The sequence below is a fragment of the Leptonychotes weddellii genome, chromosome 5 (genome assembly GCF_054177405.1).
Source record: "Leptonychotes weddellii isolate Sample4059 chromosome 5, ASM5417740v2, whole genome shotgun sequence".
Lineage (NCBI taxonomy): Eukaryota > Metazoa > Chordata > Mammalia > Carnivora > Phocidae > Leptonychotes > Leptonychotes weddellii.
Window position 1 is genome coordinate 90,971,505 of NC_138373.1, and position 21,850 is coordinate 90,993,354.

The following is a 21,850-nucleotide window of genomic DNA, read 5'->3' on the forward strand; positions in this document are numbered from 1 at the left end:
AAACAGATTAGGAAGGGCTCATTAAAATACTGTGGAGATAAAACCCAGCAAGAAAAGAAAAGAAAATCTGTTCAAAATGAATTATTTATCTCTGCAAAATGCTTAAATAAAAGGGACTTTGACCATTTAATACATTTCTCCTTTGGAAGAACAACAATGTGCTACGTCTCTGGCCCCGCTACAACTCCCCCCACCCCTCACCTGCCAAAATACCACTAATTAGGAATTCCAGTGATCAGTTTTACCTGCCAACAGTATAGAATTACCCATGTTAGCACACACCACCAGGAAAAGTTAACAGACACAAGAGGAAGTGGAGAGCAAAGTGGAGAGGCTGACAATTCACGTCACAAGGTGATGTGGGGCATTCTAGAGCTATGTGCACACACGCATGTGGATAATTCAAGGAACACCAGAGACAAGATTCAGGAACATCTGCAGAGCACTTTCAGGCAAAGAACATACCAGGCAGCACTCAGAGAAGGATTTTTTAGGAAGTCGTGCAGGAGGAGGTGGACCCTGATCCCACTCCCAGAATGCCATGGAGTTCTGACAGACCATAAGTTCCCCGGAAGGCTAAGAGGATGGAGAAGTGCCAATGACAGAAAAGCAAAAAAGAAAAGGACAGGGAGAAAGAGACAAGCAAAACATGCATGCATATGATAAAGTCACAGCAGAGGGGAGAGAAGGAAATATGGTAGCACAAAGAAAAGCACTAGACAGATTATGCTTCGGTTTTTAAGAAAATGTTTAAAATCATAAATGTATGAACATTTCAACAGAAAAGCAATATATTTGGAATGATGTTTTCTGCTTTAATTCTACACATCTGAGTTTAGAAAATAGTTAACAGATCTTCTGACTACATTTTTCTTTGATCACAATAGTCAAAACTTACAATTATTCAAATGTATAATTATGGTTTTATTTTCAAGTAGTACAACTAAAGCATAGGGATCTTAATTCAAAAATAATTTCTAAACACTTTAAAAAATGGTGTCAGCAAGCCAAGGATAAAGCACAAGCAAATACATCTTTACTTACTAAGTTTAAATTATGCTTGAAACTTAAAAAATCTGTTTTTGTATATTTTTTTTCTATAGGAGACATACTGACTAAAAATTTATCCTAAACTTAGCCTTTACTTGATGTACACAGTGAGATTTGTTTTAGAGCCTGATTTTAGGTGTATTAAAATTACAAAAATGGGGGGAAAAAGGAGTTTTCTGCTGTAAGTCAGTACAAAAGGATTACTATTCTAAAATAAAACTGAGCCTTTTTGTACAAGAATGCAGAAGAACCTGCACAGCGACAACTGCTGGGTTGAGTAAGGCATCCTGGGAAGGCAGCCCACATACCTCCCGCAGGTCGTTGTCCAATCCAATGTGCTCCGAGTGTTGACGAAGGCGGTCTTTCCTGCGCTGCGCCGTGGCACTCCGACTTACCCAACGACTGGAAAAAGAGCCATACCCAAGAAGGTGCGGGTTAAAACAAAAAATGAAACAAAAAAAAATGTGATAACTTATTTTTAAAATAGAAAAAATGTATTCTTTGAATAAGACAAAAGATTACTTATTTTTCAATCAATTCTTTAAATATAGAAAGCTTTATTGTAATATAATTAAATACCATACAATTCACCCATTTCAAGCATACAATTTAGTGGTTTTTATATTCAGAGACATGCAACCATCACTACAATCAATACTTTTTAAAAACTGAGGTTAAAAAATACACAGTATCTCCTCATAATGATCCTCTCCTTCCCACTTTACTGTCCATCAGAGCCCCAAACCCTAGATGAATTCCATCCTCTTACTTCTCTATTCTCCTATTTACATGGGATTAGTTCTTGATTTGTCATGACTCCTCATGAATCACTTTACCTGCCCTTCATCAACTCTCTCTCATTCCCCTCAAAAACTGTTTCAAATCAAGTGCCTCCCCTCAACTGATGACCCATCCTTGACTCCTTCTTCCTGTCCTCTACTGAAATGATGTATACACAGACACCTCATCTTTCTTTTAATCCCAAAGTATAAAATACATTGGCCATGGCTCAAAATTAATTCTGCCACCTGGAAGAAACTCCCTGACCAATTCTCTCTTGACTTCTTCAATGGGCTGCACTAGTCATCTCTTTTCTCTATCTCTGATTTTTCTCTCTCAACTAAATATTTCCCTTCAGCTTACAAGCATGCTGGTCTCTTTCCTGACCCTCTACAGTTATAGTTAAGTTTCTTTCTTCACTCTCCTCATGAAAGAATTCTTAAAAAGAAAACATGACATGTAAGGCCTCCACTTGTTTACCTTTGGATCTGTAGTTTATCTCAAATCAGCTTCCCCGGCAATGTTTTTTTTTAATATATATATATATATTTTAAAGATTTTATTTATTTTTGACAGAGAGAGAGAGAGTGTACAAGCAGCAAAAGCAGCAGGCAGAGGGAGAGAGAGAAGACTCTCCGCTGAGCAGGAAGCCCGATGCGGGCTCAATCCCAGGAGCCCGGGATCATGACCTGAGCTGAAGGCAGACACTTAACCGTCTGAGCCACCCAGGCGCACCCCCCGCCCCGCCCCAGCAATGCTCTTGATGCCATTTGTATCCCTAACTGCCATATCCAGGGCTATCATTCAATTCTTAGCTTACCCAAACTCTCTGCTACACTTAGTACTACTTTACAACCAGCTAGTTTCAGCTATGTCAGTATTTCCAATGGGGTCAAGTTCTGTCACCTTTGTGCCTCTGTCCATGACGTTTCCTCCTGACTTCTATTCTTCTTTCAGACAGCTTCAAGGCCACACCGAAAGTGTTCTTTGATTCCTCCAAATCTGTCTACCCCTCTTCCACTCCCCAATTTTATTACCCGTCACGGTCTATTATAAGCACTTATCTCTATTTTCTACAAAATTCTCTCTACTATAATAAACTCTTGAAGGGCTGGTATCATGTCTGTCAGCTGTTTGCTTTTTAAGATTTATTTGAGAGAGATAGGGAGAAAGCATGAGTGGGAGGGGCAGAGGGGGAGAGAGAGAGAATCTCAAGTAGACTCCTAGCTGAGCACAGAGTCCAGTGCGGGGCTCGATCGCATGACCCTGAGACCAAGACCTGAGCTGAAACCAAGAGTCAGATGCTTAACTGACTGCACCACCCAGGTGCCCCTGTCAGCTGTTTTACTGGCAGTCTGTACATCACCTGGCCCTTCTATAAATATACTCCAAATAAATAATCAGAGATACAGTCCAACATTTAGGTTTATAGACATCCCTCACAGCACGTATGTAATAACAAATTCTGTTTCCTTTATTTGAAGACTCACATTTTGGCTTCTAAATTGTTCCTGATATTAGGATGTGTCTCTATTCCATATGCATGTTTAATGTATAATATTTCCAAAAAGCTTTTGAGTTAATAGCAGATCTTACAACCAACAGTTACTCAGAATCAAGTAAATGTGCTCAAAACAACCTAAATGTTCAACAGTAGGGGATGCTACATAATGAAATATCATACAGTCATTAAAAAAAAACCATCAAGTTGCTAGGAATATTAAAATGGGAGAATGTTCATGGTACAATAATGAGTGAAAAAACAAGATAAAACACTGTATAAATAATATACTGATTTTATTTTTTTATTTTTTAAAGATTTTATTTATTTATTTGACAGAGAGAGACACAGCAGGAGAGTGAACACAAGCAGAGGGAGTGGGAGAGAGAGAAGCAGGCTTCACGCGGAGCAGGGAGCCTGATGCGGGGCTCGATCCCAGGACCCTGGGATCATGACCTGAGCCGAAGGCAGACGCTTAACGACTGAGCCACCCAGGCGCCCCGATTTTATTTTTTTTTTAAAGATTTTATTTATTTGACAGAGAGATAGCAAGAGCAAGAACACAAGCAGGGGGAGTGGGAAAGGGAGAAGCAGGCTTCCACAGAGCAGGGAGCCCGATGCGGGGCTCGATCCCAGGACCCTGGGATCATGACCTGAGCCAAAGGCAGATGCTTAACGACTGAGCCACCCAGGCACCCCACTAATTTTGTTTAAAAAAAGGTGTGGACATGCACACCAGGATCCATGCAATGGAAGAGCCTAACAGCAAATGTTAACATCTCATGGTGATGGCATTATGTGTGTTTTAAAATTTACCCTATCACTTTCAAATATTCTGAATTTTCTAATGAGCATATATTATTTTATATCAAACTATTAAAAAAAATTTTTCAGATCTTGGGCGCTTGGGTGGCTCACTCGTTAGGCGTCTGCCTTCGGCTCAGGTCACGATCTCAGGGTCCTGGGATCGAGCCCCGCATCAGGCTCCCTGTTCAGCGGGAAGCCTGCTTCTCCTTCTCCCATTCCCCCTGCTTGTGTTCCCTCTCTCGCTATGTCTCTCTCTGTCAAATAAATAAATAAAATCTTTAAAAAAAATTTTCTTCCCCAGATCTTGACTTATTATCCACATGGCTATGTATTCACCACACTTTTCTAAGAATGTCTTCTCTTGAATATATCCTTGCCAGCACAGAGCTATATACAATTTAAAAAATGAATTTATGCTTTTGCCATTCAGGAAAAGTCATATTGTATTACTGCCAGTTAATTATTTTTAATTTTTTATTTAATGAAGTATGCAATTTACAAAAAGCTTAAAATGAGAATGTGGCTTCTTTTGTTGCTTTTAAAATAATCTATGCATGCCTTTGGTTCAAGTTTCTCAATCATCTCATTTCAGTCTGCCATTTAGAGGAACACTGAATAATTATGATAAAAATGATAGCAAGATAGTCCCTCTTAAATAGTTAAGAAAAATACGTTTATATTGGGACAAAAAGTGCAAAATTCTAGTGATAGATCTTTGAAGTAGAATCCTTGGAACTGCCCCAATAGCAAAGGATCAAAGTAAGACTGTAAAAAGGATACAAAGAGAACTAGGGTGACTGAGAAAGACGATCCAGAAAAAAGCATGTTAAGACACTGACAAAGATTCTTTCCTTGATCCAACTTTAGTTAGGCTCCTGAACCTTCTCCTAGGTCCATCTGTGCACTTCCTTATAAAATCCAGTTTTAACAAGAACCTTGTTAAGTCAGTTCAGCTGGAACCCCCCAGCCCCACCATCCTCGGCATATGATCATTCTCCATATCTGATCAGCTTCTACATCATCCATCACCCTCCAGATGATGTCTGATCACCCAGCCCTACCTTCAGCAAGATCTTATTAGGCTGGTTTAGTCAAAATCCTCCCCCTTACCTCTGATGTTTCCTCTTAGTAATTTTCTCTCCACTCTGCTACTTGATTATAAATTCCTGTTTATCCACACTGTATATGGAATAGAGTTCAATCTTTCTCCCACTGCAATGGTCCCTATATGGCCCCCCTTGAATAAAGTCTGTCTTACCATCTTCAACAGTGTCATGGATATTGTTTTTCTTTAATGACTTTGAAGCAGAATATAAACACCAGCTGATAAATTTATATAATAAACAACAGGGAAATATAAGTAACAAACAAAATGTACAGGCCTTAGAAATAGCTCTGTAGCAAAAAAGGTCAGTGAGAGACAGTAAATTAGGGTTACTGGACAGGGTAGTTCAAATAAATAGTAAAGATAGGAAATAAGACTATAAATACCAGCTAATGAACTTTTTTTTAAAACAAAATTTTATTTATTTGACAGAGAGACAGATAGCGAGAGCAGGAACACAAGCAGGGGAGTGGGAGAGGGAGAAGCAGGCTTCCTGCCAAGCAGGGAGCCCGATGTGGGACTCGATCCCAGGACCCTGGGATCATGACCTGAGCTGAAGGCAGACGCTTAACAACTGAGCCACCCAGGCGCCCTAATGAACTTATTATATAATGAAAAAAGAAAAGGAGAATACAAACGGCAGAATAATTCCCTTTGCAGGCAAAAGTGGAAAAGGCTTTAGGTAAAGAAAAGGATAAATTACACGATATATGTAATTATATACATGATATATATACATGATATACCTAGCATCTCACTATACATTGCTGTGAGACAAAATGCCCTATTTTATTTTCCAAACAGGGATATGATCATCTGCTTAAGAAAATTACTATGAAGTCTACACACTCCTAGTCTTGTTAAGGAATTACTTTTTTCTTTTTATTACTAAATCTCATTTACTAAGCATATCTTTTATCAAAGATGATCACATTTGCTAAAATCCTAATGACTGCTTATTTGCTTTTGCTTTGTAAGCAGCATATGAAATTCTAATAGTTGATCAGCCATTTGCAGAGGCATGGTTATATATCTCCTTATCCTACAACAATGAGTTCTTGGATCTTTCTTTCAGACTAAAATCTACCTGAAAATGTAATACTTGGGGCTCAGTCTGGAAATGAGAGACCTTGGGGTTATATACAAGATTAAAAGCAAGAAAACAAGGCAGGAAAATTTAAAGTTGAAATCTTCCCTTCTTAATGCTCTCCTTACTTCCCTTTTCTGCTTTATTTTTCTTCACAAATCTTATCACTGATAGGTTACTTATCTTACATATTAAGTTTCTTTGTTTCCTCCTCCTCCTCCTTTTGTTGTTTTGTTCATTGCTAAACTCCCAGTGAATAGGACATTGCCTCACATACAGTTGGGGTTCCATAAATATTTGCCAAATGAATGAATGAGTAAACTAATGCTATTAAAAAGGAAATAAAAACTACTTAAATTAACAGTACTAGTATGAAATAATTCAAACAATTAGGATACTTTACAAACATAGGAAAAATAAGTAAACTGATGACTAGTCTATTCTGATGGAAAATTCTCATTCATTTCTGAAAAATAGAACATTATATCTAGTACAATCATCTGGAAAGTTTGAACCCCCATAATGTTTAACATCTCTTCAAGAGTCGCATGCTCCACTGACATAATTCTTTTACTTTACTGCATAGCACTCCTTTTCCAAATATGTAAATGGATACTGGAATGAAAATTTTCCAGACCTCCACGCTTTATGAATGAGACATCATGAACATGGTACCTGGAGTAAGGAGACCTGAGTTCCACTAACTTTGCCAGTAACCCAAGCTCAAGACTCCTACCAACACATAATAATGCCACTGTCTTCAGGGTTAGGCTATTTGACTTCAACCATTGCTTCATGTAGTTCTTTACTTGGGAAGATGGTGCCTACAAATCTATCTTGCTCCTCAGAGTATTATTCTATCTTCTTTGGGGCCAACTCTTTTAACAGAGTCCAGTTTAAGGCAGAAGTGAGGTATCTGAGGGCTCTTTCATTGTGGATGATCTTGTTACACTGGGTACACAAAATGGAAGTGGCATTGAGCCACCTGAATTTTCAGAAGGCAACTAGAGAATCAATGAAGGGAATAAAAAAGAATTAGAATTACGCCTTTTGACCTAAATGGCCCAAACTAAATAAGTTATATTAAGGTGGCTTAAAAGTATGATGTTTCTTTCAGATGATTTGTGAAACTATGTATTACAAAATTTTTGGTACTTACCTCTTTCTCATAGTACACATTTATGTTCAATATTTTAGGCTATTCAAAATTTCCTGGGGGCTACCAAAGCACAGTTTCCAAATCCAAAATTCTTGAAGTAACTGAGCCAGATAGTATGTATATGTGGTTTAACAGTTAAGGGCTTGAGCCCCCAAATCAGCAGAGCTAGATTTGAATCTTAGTTGCACCACTTCCTAGCTATGTGATCTTGGAGCAAGTTGTTGAATCTCTCTGAACCTCATTCATAAAATGGGTAAAACAATATAGGTTTTATATATAGGGATATGCTTGTAAAAAGGAGCTAAAATGTACTCAGTGCAGTCAGCAGAGAAGGCAGTGTAGAATCAGCTTAATATTAGCTATTATTATCAGCAGATCAACTCCATAACCACCCCCTCTTGGCGTGGAGAAGGCTCCACTGGCAGGAAAGGTATATTTGGAAGCAGAAAAAAGGAAAGAATAATTACTTCAATGCACTGATGAGCATTTCTAAGTTTTCTGACTGAGCTCTGTTAAGGGGTATATATTTATGATGATAAATACTAGACTCTGAAAGGAAAAGCAGCAGCAATGTAAATGGTACTGTAACTGTTTTCCTTAATCCTAATCCATACACACCACTTTTTCCCTTTTGATGTGTTTGCTATCACTATAGCTTTCTCACATTTGGAACTAAATGAATCAATTATTCTAACACATTTAAAGGAACATTTAAAGGAACACCTTCAGCTAGGAAAATGGTAAGGGGTTCATTCTTTTCAGGGTATTAAAAATAGGGTATTAGCAGTACAAACACAAGAATACACAAATATTAGCACATATACATGCACCCCAAGAAATTCCAAATACCACAGTACCTAGCTTAGAACAGTGTTTACCAAATTAAACCAACTGTTACCATCACATATTATACAATTTACCATGTTTTCCTTTTTCCTGACCAACAGAATCATGACAAACGTTTTAGGAAATAAAGAGGCAAGTACCAAAAATTTGCAACGTGTAAATTTAGCAGTTCATTTAAAAAAATAGAAACATCATTTAAACCATCTTTTGAGAACCTTCCCATTATTTAGTTTGGGCCATTTAGGTCAAAAGACATCATTCTACCTCTTTTTTATTCCCCTCACTGATTCTCTACTTACCTTTTGAAAATTCAGGTACCTCAATGCCACTTCCATATTGTGTACCCAGTCTTTACCGCAGTCTTCTATCCCATTTCTTTGCCACAGACTGGTTTTTTCCTTTCCTCCTCTGGGCCACTTTTATAATAAGGTGATACGTGTTGTAGAATGTTAAAGGAGTATTTTCAGGTGAGAAAGGGGCAAATGATTCCAACTTGTCCAAGGTTCCTGGTTAGCGGTTAAGAATGAACTAAATCCCAGAATTATTGATTTCCGATTCCAAGCTTTCTTTGCAACTTACTGTATTTCCCTTTAATACTTTCCTTTCTGTCCTTTCTTGTAAAACCCTCCTTTATTCACTTGTTAATAAAACACTTGTATTCCCTCAAAATCCCTTAAACCCAAAGAACTCTTTTCAATTCTAATCATATTCAGATATTTTCTGAATGGAATCATCTGCCATAAAGAATGACAGGGTTTATCTTTATTTTTGATTGTTTTGTAATTTTTGAACTTGATACTTAAAAAGTACAAAGGTGGTGTTATCGGTAGAACTGTGTCCCCCCCTCAGCTCCCCATGATATGTTGAAATCTTAAACTCAATACCTATGAACGTGATCTTATTTGGTAATAGCGTCTTTGCAGATGTAATCCAGTTAAGATGAGGTCGTTAGGGTGGGCCCTAATCCAATAGGACTGGTGTCCTCATAAGAAGAAGGAAATTTGGACTCAGACACAGAGGGAAATGAAGACAGAGACAGAGACTGGAGTCAGCACTGTTAGAAGTCAAGGAATGCCTGAGGCCAGCAGAAGTTGAAGAAGCAAAGAAGGCTCCTTCCTTAGAGGTCCTGGAGGTAGAATGGCCCTGCCAGTAACTCGGTTTTAGACTTCCAGCTTCCAGAATTGTGAAAGAATAAATTTCTGTTGTTTTAAAAGCCATCAAATTTGTAGTACTTTGTATAGCAGTCCTAGGAAACGAATACAGACAATGAAAGTATAATTTTTCTAATTCCACTAGACAGTATTAGCATTATATTTAAATAGTCACTTAAAGTGAAAGTATTCCCAAGTGTACATTACTTTAAAAAGGAAAAAAATCTCTGTCTTTGGATTTTTTACACGATGGAATTAAAAGTCAAATACTCACAGAATGCCAATCCATATTCCAAATGGACTGATTTGGCCTTTGAAGAAAGTAATCAGATCGTAAGATATTTAATGATCACAATGCCCCATGAGAGCCACACAGCACTGCACTCTTCACTTACCCCTTCAACCCACTGCTCAAGCTCAAGTGAAGAACGTGCTTGCTTACTTGTTATTAGCTGGTCCTGTTGCCAAGACATCAGACTGTAACTTTGGAAAGAACCCTTGCTCATATTTGCCTTGACCAATTTTCATATCAAGCAGATGTGGGTGGATTGCCGTGTGATCCATTTTCATCAGTCGCTGCTCAATTGATTGGGCTATAAATTAAATTTATAACAAATTAGAGGCATTTCATTGGCTAAACCTTAAAACAATGCTTCCTCCAGTCATGCACCAAGGAACTCAATCTTTCTGACACTCTAAAATAGATTTTTATAAAAGCTCTTGAGAAATCAGTGTAATGTAAGTATAAAAAGGTTAATTTTAAGTGAATACTAGATGACTAATTTTCATGGTATGTTCTGCCTCTATCAAAAGCAGGGCAGCAGGGTTGAAAAATCTTTAGTACTGAAACAAGTTTCCCTTAAGTGGGATATTTAGCATTTTAATACTTCAATATTTCAATATTAAATATATAAGAAAAATATTTTCTTAATGAAAATATGGTTCTAAGTACAACATTTAAGAAAACGATGGCAAATAAAATATTGACCTTGAACTGCGAGACAGGGAAGGAAAAGCAAGCACAGTAGCCTTATATTACTTTATTTCTTTGTACAAAGACCCATTAAATATCCATAGTTCTCCATTTGTAAAAACAAGAAATGTGTAAAGTTTATTACCTCACTTTTAGAAACAGTCACATTCTCATTAGTAGGAGTCATTCAGGAGTGTTTATTAGATCAAGAGGGGTAATGCAGAGAACAATAAAATAAGCAGGCATTTAGAAAATGTCCAGAGGGTAAGAAACTGACCTTTTGAAGAATAAAATAGCCAAAGTTAAAAGATAGGAATTGCTAACATTTCTATTTAAAACCACTTAAAGTTAGGAGGGTATCTCCAAGACCCAAGAAATAATGAACTATTTCTCTGGTAGAAAAATCTGATCTTAAATGTTTTTATGAACTGAATTTTCAAGAGAAAATATATTTGTGAAGCAAGACTAGGTCTTTAATTCTTTGCCTACAGAATACTAAAATGGGAGAACAAGCAGTAATTGTGGTGGTGTCATAAACAGAAAGCACTCTGGGAGCTGTTAATCTCTGGATTTAAGAGAAGTAAAAAGGTATTTTTATAAGTATTTCATGGAACCAGTTTATTTTGCCTACTTCAATATCAGCAGATTGAGTACCGCTGGTTATTCCCCATACATAGTCTTAAAAACTTTCTTTTTGAGTGGAGAGGGGTCTGTCCCAGACATATTCCACACCTGTCAAAAGAATATGCTTAAGGGCGCCTGGGTGGCTCAGTTGGTTAAGCGACTGCCTTCGGCTCAGGTCATGATCCTGGAGTCCCGGGATCGAGTCCCGCATCGGGCTCCCTGCTCAGCAGGGAGTCTGCTTCTCCCTCTGACCCTCCCCCCTCTCATGCTGTCTCTCATTCTCTCTGTCTCAAATAAATAAAAAATAAAAAAACAAATCTTTAAAAAAAAAAAATATGCTTAATACCATCTTGTGTGAGATTAATGCTTCACCTAAGCCTTTATAATTCATATGAACTTACCCAAAACTTTTTTTTTAAAGCCTTTTTTTTTTTTAAGATTTTCTTTATTTATTTGACAGAGAGAGACACAGCGAGAGAGGGAACACAAGCAGCGAGAGTGGGAGAGGGAGAAGCAGGCTTCCCGCTGAGCAGGGAGCCCGATGTGGGGCTTGATTCCAGGACCCTGGGATCATGACCTGAGCCGAAGGCAGACGCTTAATGACTGAGCCACCCAGGCGCCCCCTTACCCAAAACTTCTTGAATTTCACTTTATTTTTAATCTGTAACTTGTAACTTCTCTTAAAACATAGTCCATATGGTCTATGTTGGGTGAAAAGAATGCCATGTTTTAACGTGAAATGGTATTTAATTTCCAATGATGCCCTCTGGCTCTCCACAACCCTATCTATATTCTCTGTGCTTCCTAATATTTATAAAACACTTAATTAACAGATGGTTCAGGCAAAATAAAGCTTAGATTCATGGCATGGAATTCTCTGAAGTCCCTGCCAATTTTATGTTCCATGAAATACTACAAAATTCCATCTCTGCCAATGAATGCTTCTGTTCTCATGAAAGGGAAAAAAAAGCAGCTTCAGTTTTTCCGCTGGATTTAAAATGACAGAGAAATCCATCTGATACTGAGTTATTCTCCTTCAGTCAGGAAGCTTTTTAAAAACAAAAAGCTTGATTCACAATGAATTACTCTGGGGTTTATACTGAAGATTGCCACAGGGAGCATAATGCAATGTTACTTTTCAGTAATTATACCACCACTGAATACTGAACATTCAGAAATTTATTAAATGCCTGCTTTGAGAGGTCATGGGCCCGTTAGATTTTCAAGGGTTTGTGCCAATACTCATTTTCTGTGATTGGTAAGAAAAAAAGAAAAACTCTGCATTACTATCAACTTGTCTTTCTGCACAGAAATCATAAGGTTCTGGTGCCACAATATCAACAGCAGATAGCCTCTGCCTAAAGAGTTCACCTGCAAATCAAAATTCTTTTTAGTTAGAGGCAAAACAAAAATAAAAACAAAACAACAAAGGACAAAAAACCAACACAATAAAAATCCATACAAAACAACAAAATGCCAATCTCTGTAGTTTTTGTTGGGGGGGTGGGAAGAGGATAATTTTACTTGATGAAAGAAATAACTGCACCATTTATGGGGGATAGACGGCAGTCACAGCCAGCTGCCTCCTTTTACTTAAAAAAAGAAGTCTTTGATAAGTTAGGTTCCTTGGAGACTACTGCTTTAGCCCAATCTCATATTCATATGTTAAAAATATAATGGTATATTTTCAAGAGAATTATATAATTTCTGTGATGACAGTGGGAATGTCAAACTTTTTGAGAGGCTGACAGAAAATCTATTTTAATTGAAAAGATTTTCTGGAAGCACACAAATAAAGGAATCACTGCTTAGCTCCATTAAAAAAATTGTCAGGAAGGGAGGAATGCAATTTTCTCAACAAGGCATTATATTTTTCACATGGCTATTAAAGCACTGAAAGTCATACTGTTCTCTGAATAGGCACAGACAATTTCCTTCATTCCACTCCCTCAATTTCCAGAAACACAGAGGTAACTGCCACTTCCTGAAGGGGCCCCAAGGATCTACCCTCAATAAGTGGGAATACAACAGAATGATGTTTCAGCGAGTTACCAAAGAGACCTCTCTTAAGACTATATAAAGACATCATTTACATATTTCTTTCCTTAAATATGCTACAACTACAGCATCACCACTTCTGTGACTTTGATCTATTTAAATAAAGTGAGAAAGGCAAGCATAGAAACAGAGCAAGAAACTCTTTCCTGCCTCTTTTTGCTCCAGAGGAAAACTTGCTCAAATAGCTTCTATATTAGAAGGGGGAAAAAAATGAAAAAAAGGGACACTCAAGTGATGGGTATCAGTTTATTTGGCAAAGAAAGTGTTAGGAACAGGGTATAAACGTATAAAATTGTGTGGATTGGTAACTGTAATAAAGTATTTATTTATTTGTCAGCGAGAGAGAGAGAGCACAAGCAGGGGGAGCGGCAGGCAGAGCGGGGAGCGGCAGGCAGAGGGAGAGGCAGGCTCCCCGCTGAGCAGGGAGCCCAACGCAGGGCTCTATCCCAGGACCCTGGGATCATAATCTGAGCTGAAGGCAGACACTTAACTGACTGAGCCACCCACGCATCCCACTTCACATGTTTCTTTACTAAATAAACATCTAATGTGGTATTAAGGCTTCAGGTACTAGAATTAGTCAAATCTGAGTTCAAATCATGCTCCATCAATCACTAGCTATGCAATCATAAGCAAGTTACTTAACCTCTCAGCTTTCTCAACTGTAAAATGAGGACACTAATAAAACAAAAGTAAATGTGCTTACACTCCCTCATTGTTAAGATCAAAGGCAAAATGCATGTAAAACATGTGGTATGATGTTTGGCACATAGTAAGTACTCAGTAAATATTGGCTATTAATATGATTATTTATTTAATGGACTATATTACTGCCAGACAAGAATGGCCAAGACTCATGATTCTCTAAGGGAAAAACTGTGTCCAAGTTGGAAAAACTCTAATTTGAATACAGGAATCCAGAGATTTAATTTCAGTAAGTCAAACTATTAAAAATTAATGGCCCCACTAAAAAGTAAATATACTGTTACAGTTATGTAAATTAGGCAGCATCTCAGATTTATTAAATTCATACTTACCTTTCCTTTAATGAAGAGAAAAGAAGTGAGAAGTAAAAAGCAACATAAGCAGCAAGAAAAATTTACATTTTTTTCAATTAAGGCAATAAAAGAGAATAAGACAAAATTGACAGCAACCTTATGATTATATTCCATTCAATTTGTTACTGTTTTTTTCCCCTTCTTTCTTTCTTCTTTTTTTTGGAGGGGGGAAGGGCAGAGGGAGAGGGAGAGAGAAAGAATCTTAAGCAGGCTCCATGCCCAGCAAGGAGCTGGATGCGGGGCTCTATCTCAAGAACCTGAGATCATGACCTGAGCCAAAATCAAGAGTTGGATGCTTAACTAACTAAGCCATCCAGGTGCCCCTGTTTTTTCCTCTTCTAAGGGCAGAGGAATGTCAAGTAGGAATGGAATGGACATTAACTCACAGAAACAGAAGGAAACAAAACTACAGAAAGCACCTGATATAGTATAAAGGATTAACCATGAAGTCTAAAACTGAAAATTAATTTTCAGTTTATAAGGCCAACATTGTGTAAAAAGAAACGATCATGGATTTTAATTTTAAAAGGCATGACAAAGGTACCTGCTTCTTTTAAAGTGCTGCATTTCTGATAAATAGATGTCCTCAAGGTGGGTGCCCTTACATTATACAGTCTCATCTTCTCAATCCGAGAGTCAAAGACCCGAAGCAAAGAATCCTTCTCTTCCCACTGAGACATAATTTTATTATCAATAAAGGTGGCAAACATCTGTGTTTCAATGAAGCGTGAAAGAAATGGCAGGTAAGGCTCAGGCTGGTCGGAGAGAAAGGAAGCCTGTAATGAGATAATTAGAAATTATTAGTGCAAGAAGACTATCTTACTACTACGTGATAAATCTGAAAATTTGTTGGGGAGGTCGTTTTTTAAAAATCATGTAACGCTTAGGCCTTTAGCACTGATCCCACCTTTCAAAATTGATTTACATTCTGGTACTCACTAATCATTAGGTAGAAAAGAGGGCATTACTAATGAAAGAGGGTGGATCAAGTTATCGTCAATCATCCTCTTACCAATAATTTTTCAGCCTTTCCCAGTGAGCTGTGATTTTTTTTCTGCTCTCTATTCCTAGCCTATGCAGTATACTGCTGAGTCATAAGGCACTTACATGATCAATGAGTATGACTGAGATATATACATAAGTAATAACCTTAAAAAAACATGGAATTTGTGCTTATGGGTGAAATGTTGTTTGTCAAGTGGATGTTTTTCTAGGCCCCAACATTGTTTGAGACTGATGGATGAGTGCTAATTCAAGATCAAACTCCTTCCAAACCTGTGTTGATTAAAGAGTCTGGGCCTTGGGGCGCCTGGGTGGCTCAGTTGGTTGGGCGACTGCCTTCGGCTCGGGTCATGATCCTGGAGTCCTGGGATCGAGTCCCGCATCGGGCTCCCTGCTCAGCGGGGACTCTGCTTCTCCCTCTGACCCACCCCTCTCCATGTGCATTCTCTCTCTCAAATAAATAAAATCTTTAAAAAAAAAAAAAAAAAGAGTCTGGGCCTTAACAACTAAAAAAAGTATTGCCTGAAAAACCATCCAAAGCAAGCTGGGCCTTTAGAAAACATGTACAACCAGCTGCATGTTCCTGTTACCAGCTTGTCTGGTGCATGGAATGGTTCAGTAAATTGTGATCAGTTCCTAATTCAAAGTGTTTTTTTTTCTGTGGTTCTTCAGGTCCATGTGTTTACAGGAATTCTAGTCACAGTTTGATACTAGCTGAAATTTGGGAGTGAATTATTATTTCAGCTCCTGGGTTGGTTTTGCTTTTCACTCTTTTGAGTAGGTGCAGTGTGGCAGAAGCTAGAAGGTGGAAGATGGAAGGGTAAGTTCTGACATAAGATTAGTCTCCTTAATACTCACTGGCTTCTTCCTAGCATATTTATTTTTCATTCTAAAATTTAGGAAGCCTTTAAAAAAGTTCCTTATAGAAACCCACTTATTCAATTTAAGTGCCACCAGGGTTCAGATGTGTTCACATAAATCCAAATAGCCAGTGAAAGGTTCATAGTAGTCTCTATCCTCTTCAAAAGATATTTTACAGATAAATATCAATTTTACTTTTTCTAGAGCAAACAGCTTCTCCTCTACCTCTAAATGGGCCAGATATCTGGCTTTTGATATTCAGACCCTCGTGGACTACAACATTTAGGTTAGCAAAGACTTGGCTTGGAGGACTAGCATGCGATAGTCCTGTACATTTTCCTAGTGAAAAATGAAATAATTACAAGCCTTCTGGAATCCAAATGAAACTTTCATTTCTCTAGTGGTTATATAAAAAGAATTCCATTTATAGTTTGAAATTACATAAAGATTAAGAAGGAAGAAAGTACCAGTGCTTGATTTAGATAAAAATTTGAATTGCCCCAAGGATAAATCATGAATGTACACAGATTAGTTCCGAGTAGGATAGGAAAAAAAAACGGTTAAGCTTAATAAGAAAGGAACCTAAAAGTAGGAATACATTTGGAGAAGTGAAGGCTTCTTAATTTATTAAAGAAGTTTTCTCAAACATAAAATGCATCAGAACTTCTGCTGAATGTAGTTTATAAACTTCAAGTGAAAAAATGTCTGATGAAATCAGAAAATAATCTTTGATACTACCAACCTTTACAAAAAAATGTTTATTAATATTTACTTGTCAGAGACTCCACAATTGTAGATTAGCCTCTTAGAATACATAAGGCCTTTTTAGAGGTCTTTCATGACACAAAGCTACCATTTAGCAAAAAACCATAATGCATTCTAATAGCAACATGATGCCTTGGCAATCAGAGAGGCAGGGGACTGAACTACACTCTAGTGACCTGAAAGAGTTAATGCACACCTCTAAGTGCTTTTGTCTGGAAAACAAAAACAAGCAAAAAGACTGGTGAATATGTCCAAAAATCTGCCAGAAGAATACTCTATAGTAAACCTTAGAAAGAAGCTTCAACTTCAGCAGGACAGTTGAAAGCCAGTGTCATTTTCTGTCTTCCTTTCCCATAAACTTTGGAACAGAACCTTAGACTTACAGTCATGAAACCTAATTCATTCACTTTTTCTCTCTTTTGATCCTAAGATGAGGTAAAACTTTGTCTTCTGAAACTAAAGTGCTATCTTTACATGGATAAGTTGAGATGTCATCATAGGATGAAGACAAAATATAAGAATAAGTTCTTAATGGGAAGGGAGAGAGGAAAAATCTGTAGTTAAAAAAGTTAGCAAAATCAGTAAGACAGCCCACTAAGAGCCATAAAAAAAGGGAAACGAAGTGTTTTTTTTTACTTTGTCAAAGTTCTGCATCTGTTCTCGGTTGGTCAGCCAGGATTCCATGTCCTGGGCAGTCTGAATCACAAACGCTTCATAATCTGCAAACATCTGTGTAAAGCGGTTAGCAAAGACCTCACGAAGCTGCACGTTGAGCTGGTAGTCCCTTAGTTCTGCCTCTTCACACTGCAGTTTTAAATCCTTTTCTTTTTCACTCAGTGTGGCAGACAGATCCATTTTTTCCACGGTCACACCGGTCCGCCTGGCCAGAGCTTGGAGGCGGGCTATGGTTTCATTGCCCTTCAGTAACTCGTACATGCTGATGTTGTTACTGGAGACGTTGCCATTCTTCTTGTCGTTAACCAAGTCCTTCAGAACCAGATTCTTCAGTTTTGTGGCACTCTCACTGCAATGGAGGCTGCCCTCAGGAGGGATCTCAAATTGAAGAAGCACTTCAGAGAGTTCCTGGATAAAATCCACCTTATTGGGGAACTGTGGAAATTCTTCAGGCAGTTCAATAAAATGGTTGTCAATATCCACAAAACACAAATTAGCCTGAAAGAAAAAGAATACAAAGGTTTTAAAATAACATTTTTATATTCTAAAATATTCTTGCCAACTATTATAAACAAACTCATAGATTACACACTGCCTCTTTTTAAACTGAGATATAACTGACACATAACATTTTGTTTCAGGTGTGTGATTCAATAAAAATTATGAAATGATCACCACAGTAAGTCTTAGTTAACATCCATCACCACACATAATCACAATTATTTTCATGTGACAAGAACTTTTAAGACCTTACAATGCCTTTTATGTTAACTTTCTGAAGGTTAAGCATTTTTATTCTTTAAAAATAAATTTCTTGGGTGCCTGGGTGGCTCAGTCAGTTAAGCGTCTGCCTTCAGCTCAGGTCATGATCCCAGGGTGCTGGGATCAAGTCCCACATCAGGCTCCCTGCTCGGCAGGACTCTGCTTCTCTCTCTACTCTTCCCCACTGCTTGTGTTCTCTCTCTCTCAAATAAAATCTTTAAAAAAATAATAAAAATAAAAATAAATTTCTTTTTCCAACATTTTTTCCCTAGTATTCTATACCATATTTAATAAAAATGGATAATTTTCTCTGGGTCTTAGCAATTTGTTATCACCTGGACACGATTCTGTAATATATGACATCTCTTCAGCATTCCTAAATGAGGACCTTACAAACAGAAGGTACTGGGTAAAATGAGCACTGGATGAATCCAGTCGGAACTTTCTATGCCATTCCACTTCTATGACCATTTGTAATTTAGAATTAATAATAACTGCTAAATTTTAGCAGCTATAGTCCCCACAAATGGGATGAAATTGGCAAAGAACAATCCAATTCACAGAATATCCACAAATTTTCACTTTATCCAAAATTAGCTTCAACCTCTTGGCAAAACCATTTCAGAAGTTATTAGACAAACAGCAGGAGGCAGAGAGTGGTAGAGGCAAGTGCTCAGACAATTACAAATGATTACCCCTTGAATAATTAAGAGCTGATTCAGGAGATATTTTTGAGTTGAAAAAAAAAAAAGAGGAAAAATTTTTTTGAGTTTGCTTACACTATAGATTTTGAATTTATATTGAATAAAAAGACTTTTAAATATTTTCCAAATAATTATGAACAATTCAAGGGGCCAAGTACATGCATGCAATTCTCATTATCCCTCAGGTACGTGATTATAGTAGACTCCAAAACATTTTACTTTTCCTGTTCATACCCTCTTAATCAGAACGAGGTTGTCAGTGTAAAGGAAGATTGTGCTCATGGACTGTGGAAGGGTGGAGGCCAAAGATATAGCCGATCACATAAAACTGAATCTGACTACATTAGTGGCTGGACAGAGGGCACAAGGTGGAAGTCAACCAACAGAAGAAGTTTCACTTCAAGTTTCCCCATCTCTCCCACAGCCCTGCCACCCAGGTCAGCAAGGAGACAATTCACACTACCCTTTGATCCTGTGTGGCAACGTAAGATGAAAACAGAAGAGCAAAGAGTTGGGTTTTTATTTTTCTCTTTTGATCCCTGCTCTTTATGTCAGGTGCTAAAGCACATAAAGTACAAATTTCTATATTTAGCTCAATCAAAACTCAAGATTTCCCCCATTTAAAAACAGAGAATCAACAGTGCTTCCTCTCAAGCCTGACGTGACCTCTGAATCCAACTCTTTAATTCTGCAGATGAGGAAATTGAGGCCCAAGAAGTTAGGCAACTTCCTGACACCTGTTCCCCGATAAGCATCATCAAACAGCCTGGTGGCTTAAAAGATTTTTTGCCTCCCATTTTCCTCATCTCCAACATCAGTAGTTTCCTTTAAATAAAGTAAGAGATGAACTCAAATCTTCCTGAAGACAGTACTGCTGCCTACAGCTTTCTTTAAATCCACATCATTATATACGTATCTATAGGCTCTAGGAAAGCAGAATGTGTTGAAAGGCTTAGGGGGAGAAAGTAGGTCACTGTAATTCAAATGGATGATTCAGTATCTTTAAAAATGGAAGAAAAAAATTCACTAACTTGCTAATCTAAATGTTAGGCAACCAACCTCCCACCACTTACATTTTGTACTGTGTTCTTCATTAATGCCTTCCTGCTATCCTTTTCTGTCCTTCTTCTATAAAAGAGAAAATGCTACATCTGGGAAATTTTAAAGCTTGTTATGCTCATACAATCACTGATGATCTGAAAGGGTACGGGAAGGTGCATATTCCAGCACCACACTACTGGCCTGTCTTCATGCTCCCATGAGTCTCTCATACCCTCCCTATGACTGCTTAGATGGGCCCAAGTTGGGGCTTTGATTATCACAGAATGAAAACAGGATTAACTTGTGTTATGAAGACTTTTTTTTTTTTTAAAGATTTTATTTATTTGACAGAGAGAGAGACAGTGAGAGAGGGAACACAAGCAGGGGAAGTGGGAGATGGAGAAGCAGGCTTCCCGCGGAGCAGGGAGCCCAATGCGGGGCTCGATTCCAGGACCCTGGGATCATGACCTGAGCCGAAGGCGGATACTTAAGGACTGAGCTACCCAGGCGCCCCGTTATGAAGACTTAATGAAGAAAAATCAAAAAGCCTTTTTTCTAAAACAAAGAACTCCATACAATAGGGCATATGGATAAGTCACTTTTTAAATATTAATACCATTAAACTAAAAAATTATTATCAGAAGAGCTCAAGAAATTTTATATACACAATAAGAAATACACTTGACTCTCAGTTTTACATTGTTTTAGGACTAGAAATATTTCTATATCTTAATTGATCAATGCTGCTCACACATTCATGGTAAGTTATCACTTCTAGTTAAAAATGAAAAACATGGGGGCGCCTGGGTGGCTCAGTCATTAAACGTCTGCCTTCGGCTCAGGTCATGATCCCAGGGTCCTGGGACTGAGTTCTGCACTGGGCTCCCTGATCAGCGGGGAGCCTTCTTCTCCCTCTCCCCGGGCTCGTGTTCCCTCTCTCGCCGTCTCTCTCTGTCAAATAAATAAATAAAATCTTAAAAAAAAAAAAAAATGAAAAACATGGGATGCCTGGGTGGCTCAGTCGTTAAGCGTCTGCCTTTGGCTCAGGTCATGGTCCCAGAGTCCTGGGATCGAGCCCCGCATAGGGCTCCCTGCTCAGTGGGGAGCCTGCTTCTCCCTCTCCCACTGCCCTTGCTTGTGTTCCCTCTCTCGCTGTCTCTCTCTCTCTGTCAAATAAATAAGTAAAATCTTAAAAAAAAAAAGAAAAACATTCCCTCAAAAGAAAGGCAACAAAGACTTGAAGTTTAATCATTTCTTCTGCCATGAAGCTTTCCTATGTCCCTACCCTAAAGGCATTCTGATTTCCTCTGCATATATACTTAGTTCATTCATTCCTCTTACTTATTTTTTTAACCTGTTATATTTGTAAATGACTTATTTTGGAAAGCAGAAATTATATCTTATTTATCTTAATGTCTCCTAATGTATCCTACACTGGTAGTGTATGAGACCACTGATGAATGAATGAATAAGGCTCAAGAAGATGGTCATTTTGTGGCACCCCAAAAATGTACACAGGAGGAGGAGGTATCCAGGAATGTGAGGCCAGGGCAGCTCACTCCATGCTTAGTAAGAGATATAGTTTCTCAATGGCTGAAGTTAAACTGGCAAAGGGTAAGCCAGAGGAGAATATTTAAAATATTCCCACAGAGGGCCGCCTGGGTGGCTCAGTCGGTTAAGCGTCTGCCTTCAGCTCAGGTCATGATCCCAGGGTCCTAGGATCGAGCCCCGCATCGGGCTCCCTGCTCAGTGGAAAGCCTGCTTCTCCCTTTCCCCCTGCTTGTGTTCCTGCTGTCAGTGTCTCTCTCTCTGTCAAATAAATAAATTCTTTTTTTTTTTTT

The 21,850-nt window shown here is 38.1% G+C and overlaps 1 protein-coding gene across 1 annotated transcript in view; it reads right to left on the reverse strand.

Moving 5' to 3' along the window:
* Positions 1-21,850, reverse strand: part of DENND5B (DENN domain containing 5B) — a 179,309-nt gene that overhangs the window by 50,879 nt on the left and 106,580 nt on the right. Inside the window, 6 exon segments of the mRNA XM_081818948.1 lie at positions 1,359-1,452; positions 9,929-10,079; positions 14,744-14,975; positions 17,464-18,000; positions 19,203-19,253; positions 20,042-20,096. Coding sequence (XP_081675074.1) covers positions 1,359-1,452; positions 9,929-10,079; positions 14,744-14,975; positions 17,464-18,000; positions 19,203-19,253; positions 20,042-20,096 — 1,120 coding nt within the window.